Below are 20,065 nucleotides of genomic sequence, written 5' to 3'. Positions count from 1 at the left end.
TTTCATTGTCGGAAAGTAAATCTTAATAGTGATCAAGTAAATTTCAAAAACTAGACTGTTCATTTCGAGCCATATTTTATTAAAAAGATGCGTCCCAATAATACTGCAACGTTTATGAAAAGATTTTTATAACTTAACGAATAACTAATATGTTGTGTCAGTTTAATGAAAAAATCTCCGGATTAAAATGTTTACTCAGTAGAGCAGATTCATCACTTAAGAAGTGATTCCAAAAATTAAATTAAAAATAATTTTTTTATGGTGTTAGTATTGTCACAAGTTTAACTCCAACATATGCGTGTTTGTTTATGCGTCAGTATGTTTACTCTTATGGTCTTCTTGCACTTTCGTATTTATTTTACTCATGGTTTTTAATGGATGAGTGGTTTTTGGTTTTTAAAAGAAGTGTATCTAAGAAGTTCCTACGACTAATTGTAGTGTTGAATAAACTTTCAGCAGTTTTGTTAAATTTTTCTCAGCGACCATTAATGTGAGGAGTACACTATCTTTCGATAACTTGCACGATAAAAACCACTCTATTTATTTCTCTGGATAGTTCTTAGCTTGATTTTTTCTCTGCTAAACTAGTTTCGTACCCAGTAACTCAGATTTTTATCACTAAAAAGTATTAGAAAACTGTTTTGAATAAATCTTCTGAGGTTATTATTCACATGCTCAGCAATCAAATTCCAGCAAACAGATTGTTCTTGTTTGAAAGGAAGTGAATATTATAGCAATATCAGTTTTTTGCGGTGACACCTACACTTTATAGGCATATTAGAAAACCTTGCTTTAATCGGTGTTTAATTTTGTTTCAGATATGGGAAAAGAAAATAAGTTTTTCTTCAAGATTTAAAATTCCTATTCAACCTGCTTTAAAGTAATGTGAAACTTCTAAACATTAATCTAACGGTAGCTTAATGCTGTAGGTTAGGAAATGCTATATGCTAGTTTTTTTAGAGTAGTCGATAAACCTTAATTACAACCACTGGTAAGTCACACTTCGTTTTCATGACGCGTAGTTTAAGTTTACGTAATACAAATAGTTCTTAAATTCTTTTGATTACGCTGAATATGATAAATTTGAAGTTCATTATCTTATGAGATGATCACTGACGTATTTATTAAACATCTTGTTTCGTAGAACGTTTGCTGAGTAAATACTTATTGCAGCTTCATCAATATGTCAGCGCATACAAATAACGTCAACTATACGCTTTAATTTAAATAAAAAAACACAAATTGAAAAATACACTCAAAATTAATTGGGGGCAAGTTTGTAACGAAATAATGGCGGACCTAATTCAACTCTGTAAAATAGCAATTTTGCTGTTGATGCATTTTTTGCTGCCGACTGTTGGTCAGGTAGGTGTTTCACTTATCATTTACTTAAATAAATAAATGTCTTCATATTGCTAACATACTTAAAAAAAGCAGAAAGATGCTTTATATTTATCTATAATAAATATAAAAACTACTGGGCTTGTACCAAATCGACGCTCTATTCTTGTTTTATTTACTTAAAGTTTGCGCGCTTTAATTCTTTTGAATTTAGGCGCCAAAAGTTGTTTACATCCACTGAGCATTTAGTTATGTAGTCAGCTGTGTTCTAGCGCCTTTTTTTTACTGAGGAAGAACGAACGTGACCTTGATATTTACGAACAATAGCCTTAAAACTTTAAACCGTGAGGTTACAAATACCATTAGAGAGCCAATAAAGAAGGTCCTAAAGATTAGGAAAGCACTTCTGGAGACCAAGAACCCACAGGCCATTTTCACTCACAAAAGTATGGAGGAAACCAAGAGAGTAAAAACTCACAAATTTGTTGAAAAAGTGCAACAAATGGTGAACATAAACCCGGCAAGGTCATGAGAATTGATGGCTATTGAGTTGAAGTGCAGTGGTAAAACAATCAGATAGCGGATTTTTTAGGGTTTGAAGGTTTGATCTTATTAAGTGCATACTGGCTAAATGCTTGAAGAGAAGGTCAAAGATGGGAGGCTGCTGATATTGATCAGATTCCTCTTCAAACTGAAGCACCCAAGGGAGCCAACAATATATGGTTTTTCTCTAATGAGAGGAATTTTTATCAAGACCAGTTGCATAATAGACAGAGAAACCGTAAGATTGCCATGATGCTTCGGCGCAAACCTCGCAAAATGAAAACAAATGAAAACAGAAAAGCTAAGTCCCTACCACGTGTCGAATAGATTTCTGAATCGGCTTGCTGAGCATTGCTACAACTTTTTTAGCCAGGACACCTGGCTTTCAAGCAGTCAAGGTTTAATCCCGGTCCACCCTCCAAATTCTGGTAACTAAAAAAGGTCATTATCTGTTAACATTTCATAACCAGGAGTCCAGTTAATAACCACAACTTCCGTTAAAACTTTAGGTATGTAAAATATTTTAAACAATTAAGTTATATTAGTGCAACTGATGGCAGGAGAATAACCTTAGGTAAATAAAAAGTCTGGGGTAAAGAAAAATGTTGTTTGAAGATAACGTATATTTATCTTTTTTTAGTTAAAAAATTTTGGAGTTGCATATGTTAAGCGTATACTCTAAAAGATTGGGTCTCGGAAATTTTTTGTTTGTAGCAATTTTTAGTAAATTTCAATTGGTTTTATTACAATATGAACTTGTTTTAACCAAACATACTTCATTATAATCGGTAACGTTTCGCCATTTTCGTCATTATGCCATCGGCAAAGAACTTCTGTTGTTTCTGATTGATCTACTAAATCTATTACTTTTCACAGACTTTTTGAAAATATTGTTATTCAATTTAGAGATTTTTGCTGAGATGCAAACATTTTTTCAACCACTGCAAAAATTTTAAAATTTAGACGCGCAAAGTAACGCTTGAACTTTTACCTTTCCGACGAGCGCTCGGTGGTTCGCTGCAATATAACTTTCTTGAGTTATTTGAAATTGAACCAAAAACATACAAATATATATCACAACCTCATTTTTTATTGGTCACTGCCAACAACTGAAATTACAAAGTTGTTAATGTTTCGCATGTTTTTATAATTTTCAGAATGAAAGCAACAATATTTCTGCCCAGTCATCGTGACTTACATTTGGCTGAAAAAGTTACAGTGGCAAACTAGAGAGAATTTAAAAATCGCAGTTGTTTTCCGGTTTGAAAGATTAAGCTTTTTTTTTTTAAATAAGAATTATGCATTGTATAATCTATTTTAAGTTGTTTAGTTAAATTGTTTTTTTACGGGAAAGGGAATAGACATTCTTTGAACTGCTGACTTGGCGTATCTATTATTGGCACTTAAGCCACTTTTGTCACTGTACACTAGATTATCACAGTTCACTAGGCTATCAAAGTTCATAATTACAAAGACTCGCATTTGAATTATTTTAAAATCTCCCCAAATAGGTGTATTCGTCCAGTAAAAAAAGAAGGCAAATGTTTAGATTCTGTCTATTGGTACCATACATGTAACCTTAATTTCAATCTAAGATTTATTATACCAACTATAATTGTCTCAAGCACCTTTCCTCTTAAAAAGAACCTGCCGCACTTTTTGTATTGTTTAATTTCAACGCAATTTTTGGTTTAACTTTTTTATTTGAAGACCAAAAAGTGATCAAAGACGAGTTTACTAAAAATTGAACTCGTAGAATTTTTAGTAAACTCGTCTTTGATCACTTTTTGGTCTTCAAATCGCTACTTTAAACCCAATTTATTTCAATATTTTGAGGCTAAAACGTTTAGACAATAAGTATATAATATGATTGATCAATATCATATTTGATAAATATCCTATCTTATCTGTGTAAAAGAGATTATTACTTTTCTATATATTGTGACATTTGACGAGCATGATTTTCAGGACAGTTCTTTAGGGTCATTTTGGCATTAATCTTAGTTCCTAATCTCTTGTTTCATGCAACAGTTTTTCTTTAATCTACCAAAGTTGTATTATTTTAGCCATAAGCAGTTCAGTCATCATTTTCTTATGACTCATTTTTTTCATTGTTAAAAGTTGGTAAATTGTCTAAACAGTATAATTTAATGTATTCCAATTGTATCTCTATCAGAATAAAAATAATTTTGAACATAGAATAGATTGCCCATTTTTGATCAACATATTGGATACAATTAAGAACTTCTTTTAAGTTTTGGCAAATTTCCGTCATCATAACCAAATAAGCAATTAAGGCAGATAGGGACATGAACGAACAAACGAACGAACAAATGGGGACGTTGCCGTTGTGAAGAGGGATATGTTTTTATGCTTACTTCAGAAGCCTTGATGAATAAGCCCAAGCAATCTCTTCAAAACTTGAAAGTATGATTGAAAGACGCAAACGCAGACACATAAAGGTTCTTACAAACATACGTGTGTACACGTTGTTCTAGACATTATGGATGGCGCACATACCATGCACCAATATTTGAATCAAAAAATAAAGTATACATCTTACTCTTTAGACCAGTAAAGAAAAGGAGTTTTCCACATGAATTCCGGCCATGCATAATGTGATTTGAAAAAATGCTGCAGGCAGTGTAAAAGCTGCTGGGTAAATGAGTCACAGAAATCAGCATTATCGACTTAAAATTTGAGCACATATTGCCTTTCGTGAAAGTTTTTGGTCGTCGTACAGTGTTATTGTTTTTGTAGCCGTGATGTCGTTTTTCCTCTCATTTTATAAACTTCTCTAATAGTTAACATTTTCTGGGATTTCTTCTTTACACATCTGTTATTATGTTTATATAAAAGTGTTTGTCATGTGACTCCACTGGTTATTAAAGTTTACAAATAGGCTGCAAAATAATATTTATAATTAAAAAACTGTTGCAGAATAAACATTGAATCTGAAAACTGATTTATTTTTATTATAAAATTGATTCTTAGTTTATATGACGAAAATCAAGAAAGCTTATTATTAACACTTTGTTATTTAAAACTGAACAATAATTAATATATATCGGCTGTCATAGATATTGCCTGGCGCTTTATCTCAACAGCATTAACTACTATTACTATTACTATATTGAAAAACCAAATTTCAACTTCAATCGCCTGCCTATTGAATCTTTCTTGTAATTGTATTCATATATCAGCCCTAAACTTTGACTGTCATGCATTTTCTTAAATTGATATGTGGAATATTGCATCTAGGAAAATCATATTAAATTATTTATTTAAATTTTTTTACAACTGATATTGGTGTTGATCCAGAAAATATTTCAAAAATGCACCTTTGCTGATCTGAAATGAGTAGAGATTTAGTCACTATAAAAAATGATATTACAGTGATGAATTTAAGTCAAGTTACTTTCCTCAAGTCAAAAGATGTAACAAAGTTAAAGAAACAAAATCATCAGGCAACTTCCCAATCAAAATATTGAGAAATAAAAGCTTTTTACTTAAAAAGGCTTTTTACAGAAAGTTGTGAAATGTTATGTTTTGTTTAAATTATTATTCCACCTTAAATTATTATTATAATTCTTCATGTTTTTTTTGTTTAGGATTACAGATTCAGTAAGTATTTTGTTACCTAAAAGAGTATTTCCTTGATTTTTTTCAACTTCTTTGTTCACTTTCTACCTTTTATTGTAATGTTTAAATCATAACTTCAAAACATTTTAATTATTTTTATGTTATAATTTAAAATAATTTATGTAAAGTTCTTTCGATTTTGAAAACCAAAACTACCATTTAAAAAAAGTTGAAGTTCAAGCAGACAACATTTTACTAAATTGTTCCCTGGTTCTATTCAGAGAAATGCCCAGGATTCACAGAAAACTCAAGCGTATTGGGACCGTCGATGTTAAAAACGTTAAGAGTTACTTGCAAAGTGAAAAAAGAACCTTATCTCATCTTTCAATGGGCAAATCCTTATTGTAAGTTTGTTTTTTTGTAAATTTTTATTTTTTTTAAGATTTTTTAAAGTAAATATCAAATAACAATTAACCCGATTGCACTTTAGAAACCAATAATTTTTTTTTAGTATAAAAATAAAATAAAAAATTTGAAAAATAAAAAAAAAAATTTATTTTAAGTAAAAAGGTAAATCTTTTAATATGGAAAAAAGATGTATCTAGCAGCTTCGTTCAAAATTTCAAACTGCATTTAGGAATTGTAAATAAAAAGCCAATAATATCGGCGATTTAAATTGTTGAAGTTTTTGCGTCAAAAACACATATAAAACGATATAAAGGCCGTCACTTGTTTTTCATATTTAAATTTTGTTACTTATAAGTAAAGACACCCCTTCTTGATTTTTTTGTTTCGTGGAGAAAATGTCGAAATAAACTTTGAAAAGATAACTAAAACTTTAGCCAAATACATTTAAATTCAGTGATTTTTTCTTTAAATAATTGATGAAAACAAATCAAAAAACATTTTTATATACCTTTTTAATGAGTTTCTTTTTTAGTTGGTAATAATACAGTCAAAAATTGGTTGTTTGCTGCATACCCAATTGATGGTGAAACACTCTGCATATTTCTAGAAATTGTAATTAATTAAAATTTTATTACTTTTATTAAATCTTGTAATTTTTCCATCTTCAGAGAAAAACTACAACTGTTGAATGGGGTGGCCTGAAAAAATGCAAGTTTTTATTAGAAGTAAAAAAGTTAATAAATTTGTATTATATCTTCCAGTCATACATGTACTCTTTTCAGCAACTTTTTGAAAATTAGAAAAAAAAAAAATTTCGAATAATTAAGGCATCTTTTTTATAAGAAATTTGTTTCATGACCAAAATTTTCTACATTCAAACAAACTTTACCTTCTTGTAAAACGGGTTGTAGCAGGGTTCTTATAGATGCTCTTGCAAAATATCTGTCTCGGAAACTGATCAAGGTTTCTGGTTTTCATCGGCAACCTTCCTTAATCCTTTTTATTTATTCTTTAATTTACGTTTTAAAAACCAAAAAAGTGTTTTTAACTTTAAAGCTCCTAAAGAAAAGGTGCATTAACTTTAAAATCATATCAAGATTTAACCATTAGTTTTTATTATCTTTCAGTTAAGTATAACATAACCTATACAAGTAAAGAAAGCTATCTTTGCTTGAAATTGGTTGTGAAAAAAGGCAATAGTTTATGAGTGTTGTGATCCGCTTAAGCAATATAACCCTTTTATATGTTTGATTATATATATTATTTTAAGATAAGTCAATAATGATATTTTTATACAACTTTAATATAACGCGAATTCTAATCTCTTTTAAAGTCCTTCTTTCCTATTTTTATGCACGTTTTTTATAATGCGTTCCACATGAACTCACTCACGTAATTTGTATTACATAATTACGTAGTTATCATTCTCAACAGTTCCCCCTGTTTGGGAAAGACTTTTCTTATCAGATTAGTAGATCTTGATACTTAATGATAAAATTTCACAGGTCTATGATTTCGCTTGGGATACGATTTTCTATCAGCTTTTGTTCTTTCGTTATCATTAACTTGCATTTCCTTTTGTATAAACTCATCAGGTTTTAAAATCTTTTTTATAAATTGTATGTTACGCGCCAACTCGTTTCCTTCTTCATCTACTACAATAACTAAACTTTGCCTTCTTTCTTTAACTATGTATTTCTTGTTTAGATATTTTGAATCTAGTTTTCCTCCACGTTCATGACGTTTTACGAGAACCTGGTCTCCTACTTTAACATCATATCTCTCCTTTGCGTTGTGTTTCTCATCAAAGTATTTTTTTACTTTTGCATTCTTTTTATCTTGACTCTCTATCACTTCTTTATCGTATGGTGATTTCTCAACTATTATTGAAGGAAATTTATTTTTGATGTTTCTATTGAATAACAATGTGGCTGGTGGTTTTCCGGTTATAGCATGAGGAGCACATCTATAATTTCGAAGCATACATTGAAGTTCCTCTCTCCAGTTTCTGCCCATAAAGTGAGTTGTTTTTATTGTTTTCGCTATTACTTGCATGAATCTTTCTACTATACCGTTTGCTTGCGGGTATCGCGGTGTTATTTTAATATGCTTTATATCAGCATTTTCAAAATACAATTTTAAAGCCTCACTTTGAAATGGTGGACCATTGTCACTTCTTATTTTGTTAGGATAACCAAATATAGAAAACAGTCTTTCTAGTTTATTTATGATACTTGGTGCTGTTGTGATTTTCATTATGTCAACAAATGGGTATCTGGAATATATATCTTCTATAACAAATAAATACTCTTCTGATGGTAATGGTCCAAATAAATCCATCGCTAATTCATCCCAAACATGTTCTGGTAAAATTGACATTTTAATTGGTTCAGGACCTGGCATGCGTGAGTTGGCCTGACATCCAAGACATTTTTCAATATGTGATTCAATATCACTATTCATAGTGGTCCAATACACTTTTTGACGCAATAATCCTTTGCATTTTTCAACACTTAAATGTCCTTCATGTGCAATTTGTAAAGCTCTTTTTTGAAGAGTGTAGTTTTTTCTCGCAATCAACAAGTCACTAAATAGCAATAATTTTCTCTTCTAACTAACTCTCCCTTTTTTACAAATTTTCTCCTTTATATATACCCCATGCTTTTCCCAAAATATCCTTCCACAAACCGTCATAAATCACCACAAACACATATTTACAATTCTTATTGGTAAATCTATTAAAGCTATTAAATCCCTAACGTCATCAAATGTTCTAGAACTTTCCGAAATTACACTCCTCCTTGATCCTTACGGATCATCCAAATAGTAATCAAGGTATTTCGAAGGCATGCGCCGTTCCCGACCACTCCGTCGCAAAAGCATGTCGATTTCTTGGGGTCTATCTTCAGCGTCGATATTTTCCTCGTTCGTCTCTAATACATCTTTAATTGGATCTCCTTGGTTTTCAGCGTCCACTTGATCAGTTTCAACATTCATCTCTACTTCCTCATCAGGGATAATGTAGGGCTGAGTATCAGTTCGAGGTCTAACATGTTTCACATGACGCGGAATGCCGTTCACTTCTACGGTTTGGTTTAACACATTCCGAGTTACCGTAGCTGGTTGCCACTTTGTATGGCACCTCGCATTTGGTGGTTTCAGCCAGACTTTATCGCCAATTCGAAATCTCTCGTTCAGGACATTTCGTGCAGGAAGATTCTCTTTTTTCAATCCTTTCACACCAATGGGGTAGCTGTATATTTTGCCCATCGGGCTTGCACCATTTTTGTCGGCTGAGACATTGTACCAATATAGTGCTTCCGGTATCGACATTTTTGATCGTTCTGCTATTCTCTTGATCGTACGGTGGTTTCTTTCCACAATTCCATTTCCTTCAGGATAATAAGCGGCTCTATATCTAATTTGCACTCCCCAACTATCAAGGAAACTCCTTATCTCTTTAGTCTTAAATGTTGGCTCATTGTCAGTTAATATCTCGACGGTGCTCCACGTTCACAAAAAACAAGACGGAGTATTCGGACTATGGCAACACTTCCGTATGAGCTCGATAATTGTCGCCACAACGCGTATTTTGAAGGTCCACAATCAATTAGACTCAAAAACTTGTCAGTGCCATAATGCGTGATATCCATGGCCAATCTCTCCCAGTTTCCTTTAACATCCAATTTTCCTTTTTCCCACCGTATTGGCGCTGGATCTATTGACTGACATGGTTCGCAATTTTTTATCACACTTCGAACATCGTTTTCAGTAGCAGTCGGAATTGTTTTACGAACAAAGTTTAACGTTCGATTCACTCCAAAATGTCCAGTTCTTTTGTGTATATTGGAAATAGCTTCAGCCTTCGTAGCTGCGACTCCCATGCAACTATTCCGACACTCTGGCACAGTCAGTTTGTTGAGCCATCTGCTGCGAACTCTAGTTAATGCGTCGGCCAAATTATCTTTAGAAGGAATGAGTTTCACCTCGACGCTAACATCGTATTCTTCAATTAGTTGTTGCAACACGCTCAGTCTTCTTCGAATCAGCATTTCCCCCGTCGCTTTTGATCTCAACCTTGATTTTCCCGTAAGGGCGTCAGAAACCCAGTGGTACACAGTCACGGAATCGGTAAAAACAGTCACTTTCTTCAGCTTCCACATCAGAGCCATATTCATTCCCCGTATCACAGCGTCTAGTTCTGCCATGTTTATATGAACATCAGACGTTTCTTTTCGCAGCCATGTTGCATCCTCCACAGTAGTCTCCCCAACTTGAATAAGAGCACCAATCGCTAAAGAACTGGCATCAACCCACACTTTTCCCTCATCACCACGCACAGCCCAATCACCACAAGCAGGCTCGCAGCGTTCCACCTCAGCAAATACTTCCTGAAGCACCCACTTAACGTTCTCATCACAAACATCATCGTCCCAACCCGTCGTCAGACTGACAGCTTTCCTCTTCAAGAGACTACAAATCACTCGCAACCAACCACACACGGGTAAATGTCCTACCAACTGTCCACAGATTGAAAACACAACTCTCCTGGTTACCTTTTGCGAGATAGCATCAACTCGATTCCCTCTGGACCACATCAGTTTGTTACCAACCTTGCGCACACACAATCCTAACACACGAACTCCATTATCATCAATCTGCTCACCATCTTTACTCTCTAAACCATATTTCAAAAAATGCCTCTTGACATAATCAAGACTCACCACACTTTCGTCTACGAAAATGTCGTCTACATAAGCGGACGTTCCCCTCTTCACTAATTCGTCTTGATCAATGACGGCACTCACAACGGATTTCATGATTATTGGCGCAACATTCAATCCGAAACCAAGTCGTGTCAAGCAATACCTTTTATTTCGAAACACCACTGTTTGGAACGGCCAAAGAGATTTATCAGTTTTTAGTTGAAGATAAGCCTTGCGTAAATCGATGATTGCTGGTTTGTTACCCATCCTTCTCCATTCTCTAAGCTTTTCGACACACACATCTGCATCTCTCGTGTATGCCTCAATTAAATCGTTAGCTTCTCTCCAGTCTAGAACAGGTCGGATTTTGTTGTCTTTGTTTCTCTGAATGACAGCCATTAACGGAATCTGCCCTTTGGGCGGCCCCAATTCATTTTCGTTGTACTCTAACAGCCATTTCCGATCAATCCATTCCTGTAGTTCGTTTTCATAGTCTGCTCTAGCGTATTGTGGAATTCCGTACTGTGCCACTTTATTATACAATCGGTTGGGGCCTTCTCCATCTCTCCATTTCCATTTGACTCTCCATTCAGCACCATTAAAAACTGCTTCATGATCTTTCTTTTTTATTTCGATTTTCTTGACTTTGTTCTTGTTCAAAGCCGTTGCTCCACAGTAACTTAATCCGAACTTCGCTTTTCCCAAAGGAGAGATGGATACTCCTCCTAGTAACTTAATGGAACTCATTCCAAGCATCATATCGACTCCAAACGGTTGGAAATCCACTAAAATAACCTGATCACGTGCTTTAATGCCATCAACCTCAAGAATCACGACCGCTGACCCAGTGCACTGATGAACCTTTCCTTCAAACGTTACTACCTTTTGAGAGTTTGAGTACCTACATTGACTTCTGGGAAGGAATTTTTTATTCAAAATTGTCTTCGAACACCCTGTGTCTACTAACGCTGTCGCAACCATACCGTTAACTTTCAAACGAATAACAGATAATGCGCTCATTCAACCGATGTTCAGGAGCGAGGTAGCGCAGATACCTCGCTCCTGCAATCGTTTCCCTGCAGCTTCCAGCATTTCGATGCAATGTGTCCTTCCTCACCACATTTAAAACATCTAACAGTCTTCGGAGACAAGCTCTTCGCAAGCGAACAGTTCTTTGCAATGTGATTCAAACCTTTACAGTTGTAACACACTAACGCAGTTTTTGTAGCATGGCGTCTAGACACAGCGCCAACAGCATCACTGTCAATCACATTTGCACAGTTCATAGCAGCTCTCACTCTGGGTAACATTTTATCAATCGGGTCCATTACGGCTCGAAATCTTGATGATAAGACTTCTGGCAAACCCACAACAAACGCCAAACGCACAGACTCCTCTGGTAATTTAGCTAGATAGGCTAATCGTCTTAAATCAGCTAAAAACACGTCAACTTTTTCTTCATCACATAATTTTCGTTTTGTGAATAGTTCATATGCAGTGTAGGCATCTATAGAAAACGCCGCTAATAACACACGCTCGACTTCCACTACATCTTTTTTGACTTCCGCGGTTAAAGCATCGTACACTGCATAAGCAGCTTCTCTGAGAAGAATCGGAAAAAGTAGTTCAAGCTTTAAGTTCTGAATTTCAGCAATCACTTTTGTTCGTTGAATCCAAACAGCAGCATCCGAAGTGCCATCATACGTTTCAAACATATCAAACAATCTCATACTTGGTTCCATGGCCCGGCTAGCTTGTAGTTTTTTCTCGCAATCAACAAGTCACTAAATAGCAATAATTTTCTCTTCTAACTAACTCTCCCTTTTTTACAAATTTTCTCCTTTATATATACCCCATGCTTTTCCCAAAATATCCTTCCACAAACCGTCATAAATCACCACAAACACATATTTACAATTCTTATTGGTAAATCTATTAAAGCTATTAAATCCCTAACGTCATCAAATGTTCTAGAACTTTCCGAAATTACAAAGAGACTTTGGTAAGACAATTCTTGTTTCTCTTAATATAATCCCCTCATGATCAGTTAACTCATTTTGAAATCTACGATATGGTTCCAGTATTGGGTTGTCATGCCCTTTACCAGACACTAATGCATTCTTTACTGCAACTAAACTGATGTCTCTTGCTGTCTCCATTTTTATATCTTCAATTGATATTGATTTGGGTGTCATTTTTGTCACTAAAAAGTTTACATAAGCCGCCACTTCATTTTCATCTGACTCATTGGGTACCTCATTTGGGATACAGTTTCTGGATATAAAGTCTGCAATGTTCTCTTCTCCCTTCTTATATATTATGTCAAAATCATATGCCTGCAATTTGATTTGCCATCTTGCAATGCGTGCATTTATTTTAGAACTGGATGAAAAAATAAACTTGAGCGGTTTGTGGTCCACTACGACCTTAAAGTTTTTTCCATACAGATACAAATGTAATTTTTCAATTGCCCATACCAAAGCAAGAGCTTCCTTTTCTGTAATGCTATATTTTAACTCAGCTGCTGTCAGTGACCTACTTATGTAGCAGATTGGTTTAATTCCAATACCTTCTTTTTGTAAGAGTATTCCTCCTATAGCATGATTACTTGCATCAGTAATTAACTGTACTTCTTTGTGCGGATCATAAAAAGCCAACACTGATTCACTTGATAACTCATGTTTAAGCATATTGAAAGCATCATTATGTTTTTTGACCCACTTAAATTTTGTATTTTTTTTTAATAGTTCACGTAATGCTGTTGTTTTTTCACTAAAGTCTTTAATAAATCTTGACACATATGTGCATAAACCCAGGAAACTACGAAGCTCACTTAAGGTTGTTGGTGGTCTTGCATTCTTGATAGCCTCTAATTTGTTTGGATCAGGATTAATACCATTTTTGGATATTTCAATACCAAAAAATTTTATCTTCTTTTGAGCAAAAATACACTTTTTTTTATTTAGCTTTAAACCTAATGCACGTGTTTTGATAAACAATAATTCTAACTTCCTTAACAAATCTTGTTCATTTGATGCATATATTATAATATCATCACTAATAAACTTTACTCCATCTATTTTACCATAACTTTGTTCCATAGTTTTTTGAAAAATCTCGAATGAATTGTTAATACCATATACTAATCTTTTGTGTCTATAAACTCCCTCCTCTGTTTGAAAATTTGTGATCTTTCTGGACTCGGCATCTAACTCTAACTGAGTATAAGCTTCTTTCATGTCTAACTTAGCAAATATTTTTGAACCGTACATCTCATCTATTATGGAATCCAATGTAGGTATTGGGTATCTTTCGCGTTTAATTGCTTTGTTGATGGTTCTAGCATCAAGACATAATCGTACCGTTTTATTTGCTTTTGGTACAATTACAAAATTACTAATCCATTCTTGCGGTCCTTCAACCTTTTCAATAATGTCAGCCTCTTCAAGACGCCTTAGTTCTGCTCGAATATCTTTTCGAAGGTGATAAGGATAGCGACGTAAATTTTGTGCAATTGGTTGTATGTTTTCATCTACATGCAGTTTGCATTGAAAGTTTTTTAGCTTACCATGTCCTTTGAATATATCTTCATAATCTGCAATCAACTTTAACAAATCATTTTTGAATTTCAAAGTCACTTTACAATTTGCATCAAAATAACGCAAACTATTATCTTTTTGATTTAGTGGAGATTTAATTTCATCATCAATACTTTTACACACATTAAAGTGCTGCTTGGTTTCATTTGATTTAGCCACTGTATTTACACCATTATCTTTGTTGAGCATAAAGTTTCCATTTTCATCAATTTTTAAAATATTCAGCTCCTTTGCTGTTTCAATTCCCATGATATTTCCAGCATTATTTTTATTTACAACATAGATTTTGTTGGTAGTTATTTTGTTTTTTGTTTCAATTTCAGCCTTTAAACAACCTATCAACTTTAGAGGCGTTGAAGCATAGGGAAATATTACTGTTGATGATTTTTTTAGTAATAAGTTTGGATTGTGGTTTTTAATCCTTTCAAAAGTGTTTTTGTCAATCAAATTCACACTAGAACCTGAGTCAATAACCATTTTTATTATAACATTTTCTACCAGCACATTTATTGATTTTGTTTTATAGGATTGCCCTCTTTGTTTTGAACTAAATGTTAGGGCAAGCGCTTCCTCTAATTCATTTTCTGAGCTGCTTTCACTTTTGTTTTTATTATTTATCTCTTTAACTTGCTGAATTGTCCTGTAAGGTGTTTTTGAAAAACTTCTGCAACAAATGGCTAAATGATTTTTCTTTTGACATTTATAGCATGTTTTCCCATTAGCTTTGCACTCTTTTTGATGTCCAATAAAATATTTTTCGCCACATCGAAAACATAACAAGTCATTTTCTCTTTTACCTATATTTTCACTTTGATTACTTCCTGATTTTAAATCTGTTGCTTGTTTTTGTCTTCTGGAAATAGTTAATTTTTTTAAATGATCTACCACGTCAATCTCCTCTGTGGATTGATTTGTTTTCTTATTTGACATTTCTTTTGCTTGTTGTTTTGATATTTCCATGTTGCGACCAATTTCAACACATTTATCAATGTTTATTTCTCTATCCTTGAGAAGTTTTTGCTTGAGTTTCACAGAATGACATTCCGATGTAAATTGATCCTTTACTGCCTCAGCGACATCTGAAAACGCACAATATTCGGCTTGTTTTCTTAACCGAGTAACAAAGCTCACAGTACTCTCCTCTTCATTTTGTTTTATGTTCTTAAAAATATATCGTTCATACGTAATGTTTTTTTTTGGTTTAAAATATTGATCGAGTTTTTCACACATTGCATTGTATTGATCAGTATCGTTTCCTTTTAGAGTTTTGTATATTTCTTTTATATCTTTTCCAGCTAAGTGCAACAATAATGCCTTTTTTTGCGCCTCTTGCGTAACTCCTGTCGCCAATATATATAGCTCAAAATCTTCTCTCCATATTTCCCAGCGTTTATCTATATTTGTTGTATCATTTTCGTTTATAATAAATTGTTCTATACCTGGTAAATTACTAATTGCTTTTGCCATGTTTTTATCTTCGTCGCCAATTGTTGTGATCCGCTTAAGCAATATAACCCTTTTATATGTTTGATTATATATATTATTTTAAGATAAGTCAATAATGATATTTTTATACAACTTTAATATAACGCGAATTCTAATCTCTTTTAAATTCCTTCTTTCCTATTTTTATGCACGTTTTTTATAATGCGTTCCACATGAACGCACTTACGTAATTTGTATTACATAATTACGTAGTTATCATTCTCAACAATGAGCTAAAAAATGGAAAAGGTTTGCCACCATAACGGTAAATGAAAGCATTATATTTTCTGAAAGTGTTAACCTAATTGTATTACCTGGATATCGCTTTTTTTTTATAGAAAGTTGTCTCCTTTTGTATAGTTGTGTTGCAGTTTTAAGCATTCGGATCGTATTACAATTATAGACATTTAGGATGTTTTTTCTTAAAGAAGATAGCTCCTGTCCATTTTTTTCAAAAGTTTTATGTTCTGAGTGCCAATTGAACATAAAGTTTTGTTCTTCTAAAGTGCAGTAAATTACAATCTACTTATGTGATATTAGATCATAACATATTTCTGGGAGAAATAGTTTTGAAATCAACAAATGAAAAATTACTGTCTTTAGGAAGAACAGTCAAGATTTTAAGTTTGACAAAAGTTTTTCTTTCCTGCAAGAATATGCTGCTGCAAGTTAGTCAGATAATATATTACGACATCAGCAGTGAATTACACAATGCCGTTGTGCTAACTGCACATGAGTCAATTAGAGAAGCTTTTATGCAATTAGGTGAACAAAATTATCTAGATGATTCAGTCTTAAAGCGTGCTACAGAAAAGCCAAACTTTAAAAGTGTGCCATCAACTCTTTCAAAATAGCTTTGATTCTTGGTGAAAATACAAGTGAGAAAATCAATAGAGCATAAGGGAAAATTTAATATTATTAAAGTTGTTTCTAATCTTATTGCTCGTATATTTTATCAAAAAGGTCTTGTTAGTGATGTACCGCTGAAAAAGTTTTACACTCTAAGACAAAAAGTATCAATGAGTTAACAAACAATTTAACACGGAAATGGTGCCAAATAGAAAATAGGTTGGAAGTAATGTCAAAGTTGCTGTTGTATCTGCTCTCGTTTTATAATGTGATAGGGCCAGGGTATGATAGTGGTTTTATAAGCCTGATAGACAATCGCAATCTTATAAACAAATAACTCAGAAAATTAAATATTCAGTACACCAAATAATCTGAGTGAACAGGCTGTTTTATGAGCTAAAAGGGAGAACTAACTCATTAGAACATAGACGGAAAAACCTTTCTTCATCATAGTTTTAACAATAAAAATGAACTTAAGGAAAGAGAAACATGCTTTGAGAAGTTTTATTTTGTTTTTTTAAGATATTTATCATTTGATTTCGTTTTTTTTACTTTTTCCATATGGTTTTTTCTGCCTTTCATTTTTCTGAATTTTTTTTGTTTCTTAACAAGGATAACTATTGATTGGATAAGTGTTGATTGGATAACTGTAGAGTGGATAACTGTAGATTAAATAACTGTTGATAGGTTAACTGTTGAGTAGATAGCTATTAATTGGAAAAAGCTTTTAAGCTGAAAGTGTAAATTATATTGTTTTGACAAATTTAAAGTGTTTTGAGCAAAGCACTTTTAAAAATTATAAAAAAGAATAAGGTAATTCAGTGTTATCTTTGCATACATTTGAATAAATTTTTTCTCATATTGAGAGAAAATTATTATGCGTTATAAATTTGGTGAATTTCTTTTTTTTTTTTTTATTTTCTTAAAACGTAATAATGTTTGCGAAGAATAGATTTTCAAATTTTCATGAAGTTTTGATCATTTTTGATTGGTTTGCATTTTTGGAAGACATTTATTCTTCAGGGTAAAAGCACATTATTTACATGAGTAAAAAATGATACCATTAAATGAATTTTGTGAAAATTATGTTTGGTGGATTTTTATATAAAAATTTAATTATTTAAACGGGTATTTAGATGTTTTCATACTTTTAAAAAAAAATTTCATTCTTTAGGTTCCACCTTGATTAAAGTTTAAAAAAGTTAACAGAAAAAGTTTTTCCGAAACTATTATACATGCCGCCAAAACATAACTTCAAGGCTCTAGATTACTAAGAAGTAATTAACTTGATGTATTGAGATTTATTTTTTTCCAATTACTGAAAGTTATTGTTAAGGAAAAGATTAAAGCTTATATTTAAAGTGACTTGTCCCTAATTAGAATATAATATTCAAAACGTTCCAAGTACAAATAGATTGCTGAATAATCAGTAAACCTCGTGAAAGAAGCCTCTGAAACAGTTTTTGAAGCAGAGATTTGGAATGGTTTTATCAACACTCTACTGTCAAGATCAACCATTGCTATTTTCAAACACGAACCATTAACAGATTTTAATAATTTTTTCCCTTTAGCTTTGAATGACTCAATGGAGATTCATTTCAGTAAGACCTCTTCACACTTAAACTTTTCTTCAATAAATAAACCTGTTTATAAATACTGCTATTGATAAAAAACAGTTTTTTTTTAAATACTCATTTTATGTTCAATAATGAAAACCAAACCAAAACAAAAAAAACATTCTACCATGTTTTCCCTTAAAAGCACTTTTATCAGTAAATTTCTTAAAATTTTTCAAAAAACTATAAAATTCACGATCGGAAGATTGTGATAGATTTTTAAAATATTTAAACATTATTTTCTTGTGTGAATTTGAAATGTTATATTTGGGAAGAACATGACTTTAAAATGTTAAAAATGATTGTAAGAGTTATAGCTTTTCCAAGTTTTGGTAAACTTAATAGCGCATGCTTGACTGCAAGATATAAACCTCTTTATTAGTACTTTATTCAGCTCACCTTAATGTATAAGCATTGTTAAATAATGTGCATTGAAAACTGCAACAGGTCCATTTATTTTAAATTTCTCTATTGATGCTTCATATGTTTTATTTTCAGAATGCAACTGAATTTCACTTTACGCCTGAAATAGGATATACAAGTGAACTAATTGACTTTTTTGTAAGTTTGAATTGTTTTTTGTTTTAAAATGTGAATAAACTTCAAATATTTTCTTCACAAAGCTGAATAATCAATGTAATTTATATGAAGTGAAAATGAACGGAAAACATTTTATTAGAAATGTTTTCCAAATATCTATCATCATCAATTCGTCAAATCAATGTAAGTATCTACCAATTTAAATAATGAAAATTAGGCAACAAGGTTTTAATGGTAAAACAAGGCTTTAATGTTAAAACAATTAAGGAAGAAAAGCTGTTCTCACAATATCTTCTCTTTAATGGAAAAGTCTTTGTGAGAACAGCTTTTTTTATCGTTTTTATAAGTTTTTAATGGATTTTTTTTTTTTTTTAAATGTTTTTATGATCATAAATTCTTTATTTTAAACTTTTTAAAATTTTTGTGTAAAAATTATTTTTTTTGTATGGTTTAACATTCTTAGTTTGCTTTTACATATCTGTAAATTTTAAAGCAGCTCGTTAATTCGTTAACAGGGCTCGGTGATATTAATGAGCTTTGTTAAAAGTTAATTGGTTTGAATGAATATTTTGACTGGCAAAAAAATATTTTGACAGGCAAAAAAGTTAGGAAGCATACTACAAGAAAAATGCTTTGGAAACGTCACAAATAAAATGCTGCCGATATTCAAGCAGTTGCAATTGATTTTCTGAATTGCTTGCGCAAGAATATTAATCAAACGAGTACTCATGGTGAATCAGAGAAGAAAAGAGAGAGAGAGAGAAAGAAAAAAGAAAAGAAAAATGAAAGAAAAAAAAATACAGACATACACAAAACTATTAATAAAGAAGTAATGAAACAAAATTGCATAAAAAGGTTTGATCAAAGGATGGATATTTTTTATGATTTACTTAAAGCGAAGATTTTAGCAATTGCACTCGTGTCAAGAGAGGACGGGAGAGAAGTTGCTATGCCTTTTGTAAGAGTTAGAATATGAGCCCTTTTTCTTCTTTGTCTTATGTAGGGACGGCACTTTTACTTTTTTTGATGTAAAAAAATTACTGTTAAAAAAAAATTACTTTACATAACTTAGATTAAGTTATGAAATATATTTACATTTTAAAGTAATTCATTTTTTCAAAAATAACATTATATTACATTTTTTTAAAATTGCTTGCATAAAGTTAATTTTAAAAATGCGTAACTTATTAAAAACTTATTAAAAATGCATTAGTTTTTTATTGTAAGTAAAAGTAGTTTACATAAAAGAGTTATTTACTTTTTGTAAATTACTTTTAAAAATAAGCCATGTGAAAGCAATTTACTTTAAAAAGTAATTTAGATTTATACTTATACAAATAGTTTGTGTCGAAATGTAATTTACTTTTTACATGTAAAAGTAAATTATTTTTGAAAG

At 32.1% G+C, this 20,065-nt stretch overlaps 1 protein-coding gene and 1 pseudogene across 3 annotated transcripts; one reads left to right on the top strand and one right to left on the bottom strand.

The window, feature by feature from the left end:
- Positions 1-1,074: 1,074 nt before the first annotated feature.
- Positions 1,075-19,773, top strand: LOC149883376 (uncharacterized). 2 transcript variants are annotated; one of them, XM_090100300.1, is made up of 6 exons: positions 1,075-1,365; positions 5,496-5,508; positions 5,748-5,870; positions 6,407-6,486; positions 18,628-18,690; positions 19,266-19,773. In XM_090100300.1, exons 1-6 carry the CDS (start codon positions 1,291-1,293, stop codon positions 19,359-19,361), a joined length of 450 nt encoding a protein of 149 aa, XP_089956426.1. In that variant the 5' UTR covers positions 1,075-1,290; the 3' UTR covers positions 19,362-19,773. The 2 variants fall into 2 exon arrangements, with proteins under 2 accessions (XP_089956426.1, XP_089956428.1); XM_090100302.1 differs by lacking the exons at positions 6,407-6,486; positions 18,628-18,690.
- On the bottom strand, positions 8,683-11,600 carry LOC145192017 (uncharacterized; annotated as a pseudogene). The gene has a single exon (XR_016456293.1). The product of XR_016456293.1 is annotated as an uncharacterized LOC145192017 (transcript).
- Positions 19,774-20,065: the final 292 nt, after the last annotated feature.

Source organism: Hydra viridissima, unplaced genomic scaffold (genome assembly GCF_058129835.1).
Source record: "Hydra viridissima isolate aposymbiotic clone 2 unplaced genomic scaffold, HvirCarnegie_v1 scaffold_10, whole genome shotgun sequence".
Lineage (NCBI taxonomy): Eukaryota > Metazoa > Cnidaria > Hydrozoa > Anthoathecata > Hydridae > Hydra > Hydra viridissima.
The sequence above is the reverse complement of the archived record's forward strand: the minus strand, read 5'-3'. Positions and strand labels throughout refer to the sequence as shown.

What these genes read in the sequence shown, in the direction of transcription:
- LOC149883376 (XM_090100300.1), top strand. Translation starts at nt 1,291, where the DNA reads ATGGCGGACCTAATTCAACTCTGTAAAATAGCAATTTTGCTGTTGATG. An exon ending in TCAATGGGCAAATCCTTATT is followed by an intron (nt 5,871 to 6,406) that starts GTAAGTTTGTTT and finishes TTTCTTTTTTAG; the next exon opens with TTGGTAATAATACAGTCAAA. An exon ending in GTGAACTAATTGACTTTTTT is followed by an intron (nt 18,691 to 19,265) that starts GTAAGTTTGAAT and finishes ATATTTTGACAG; the next exon opens with GCAAAAAAGTTAGGAAGCAT.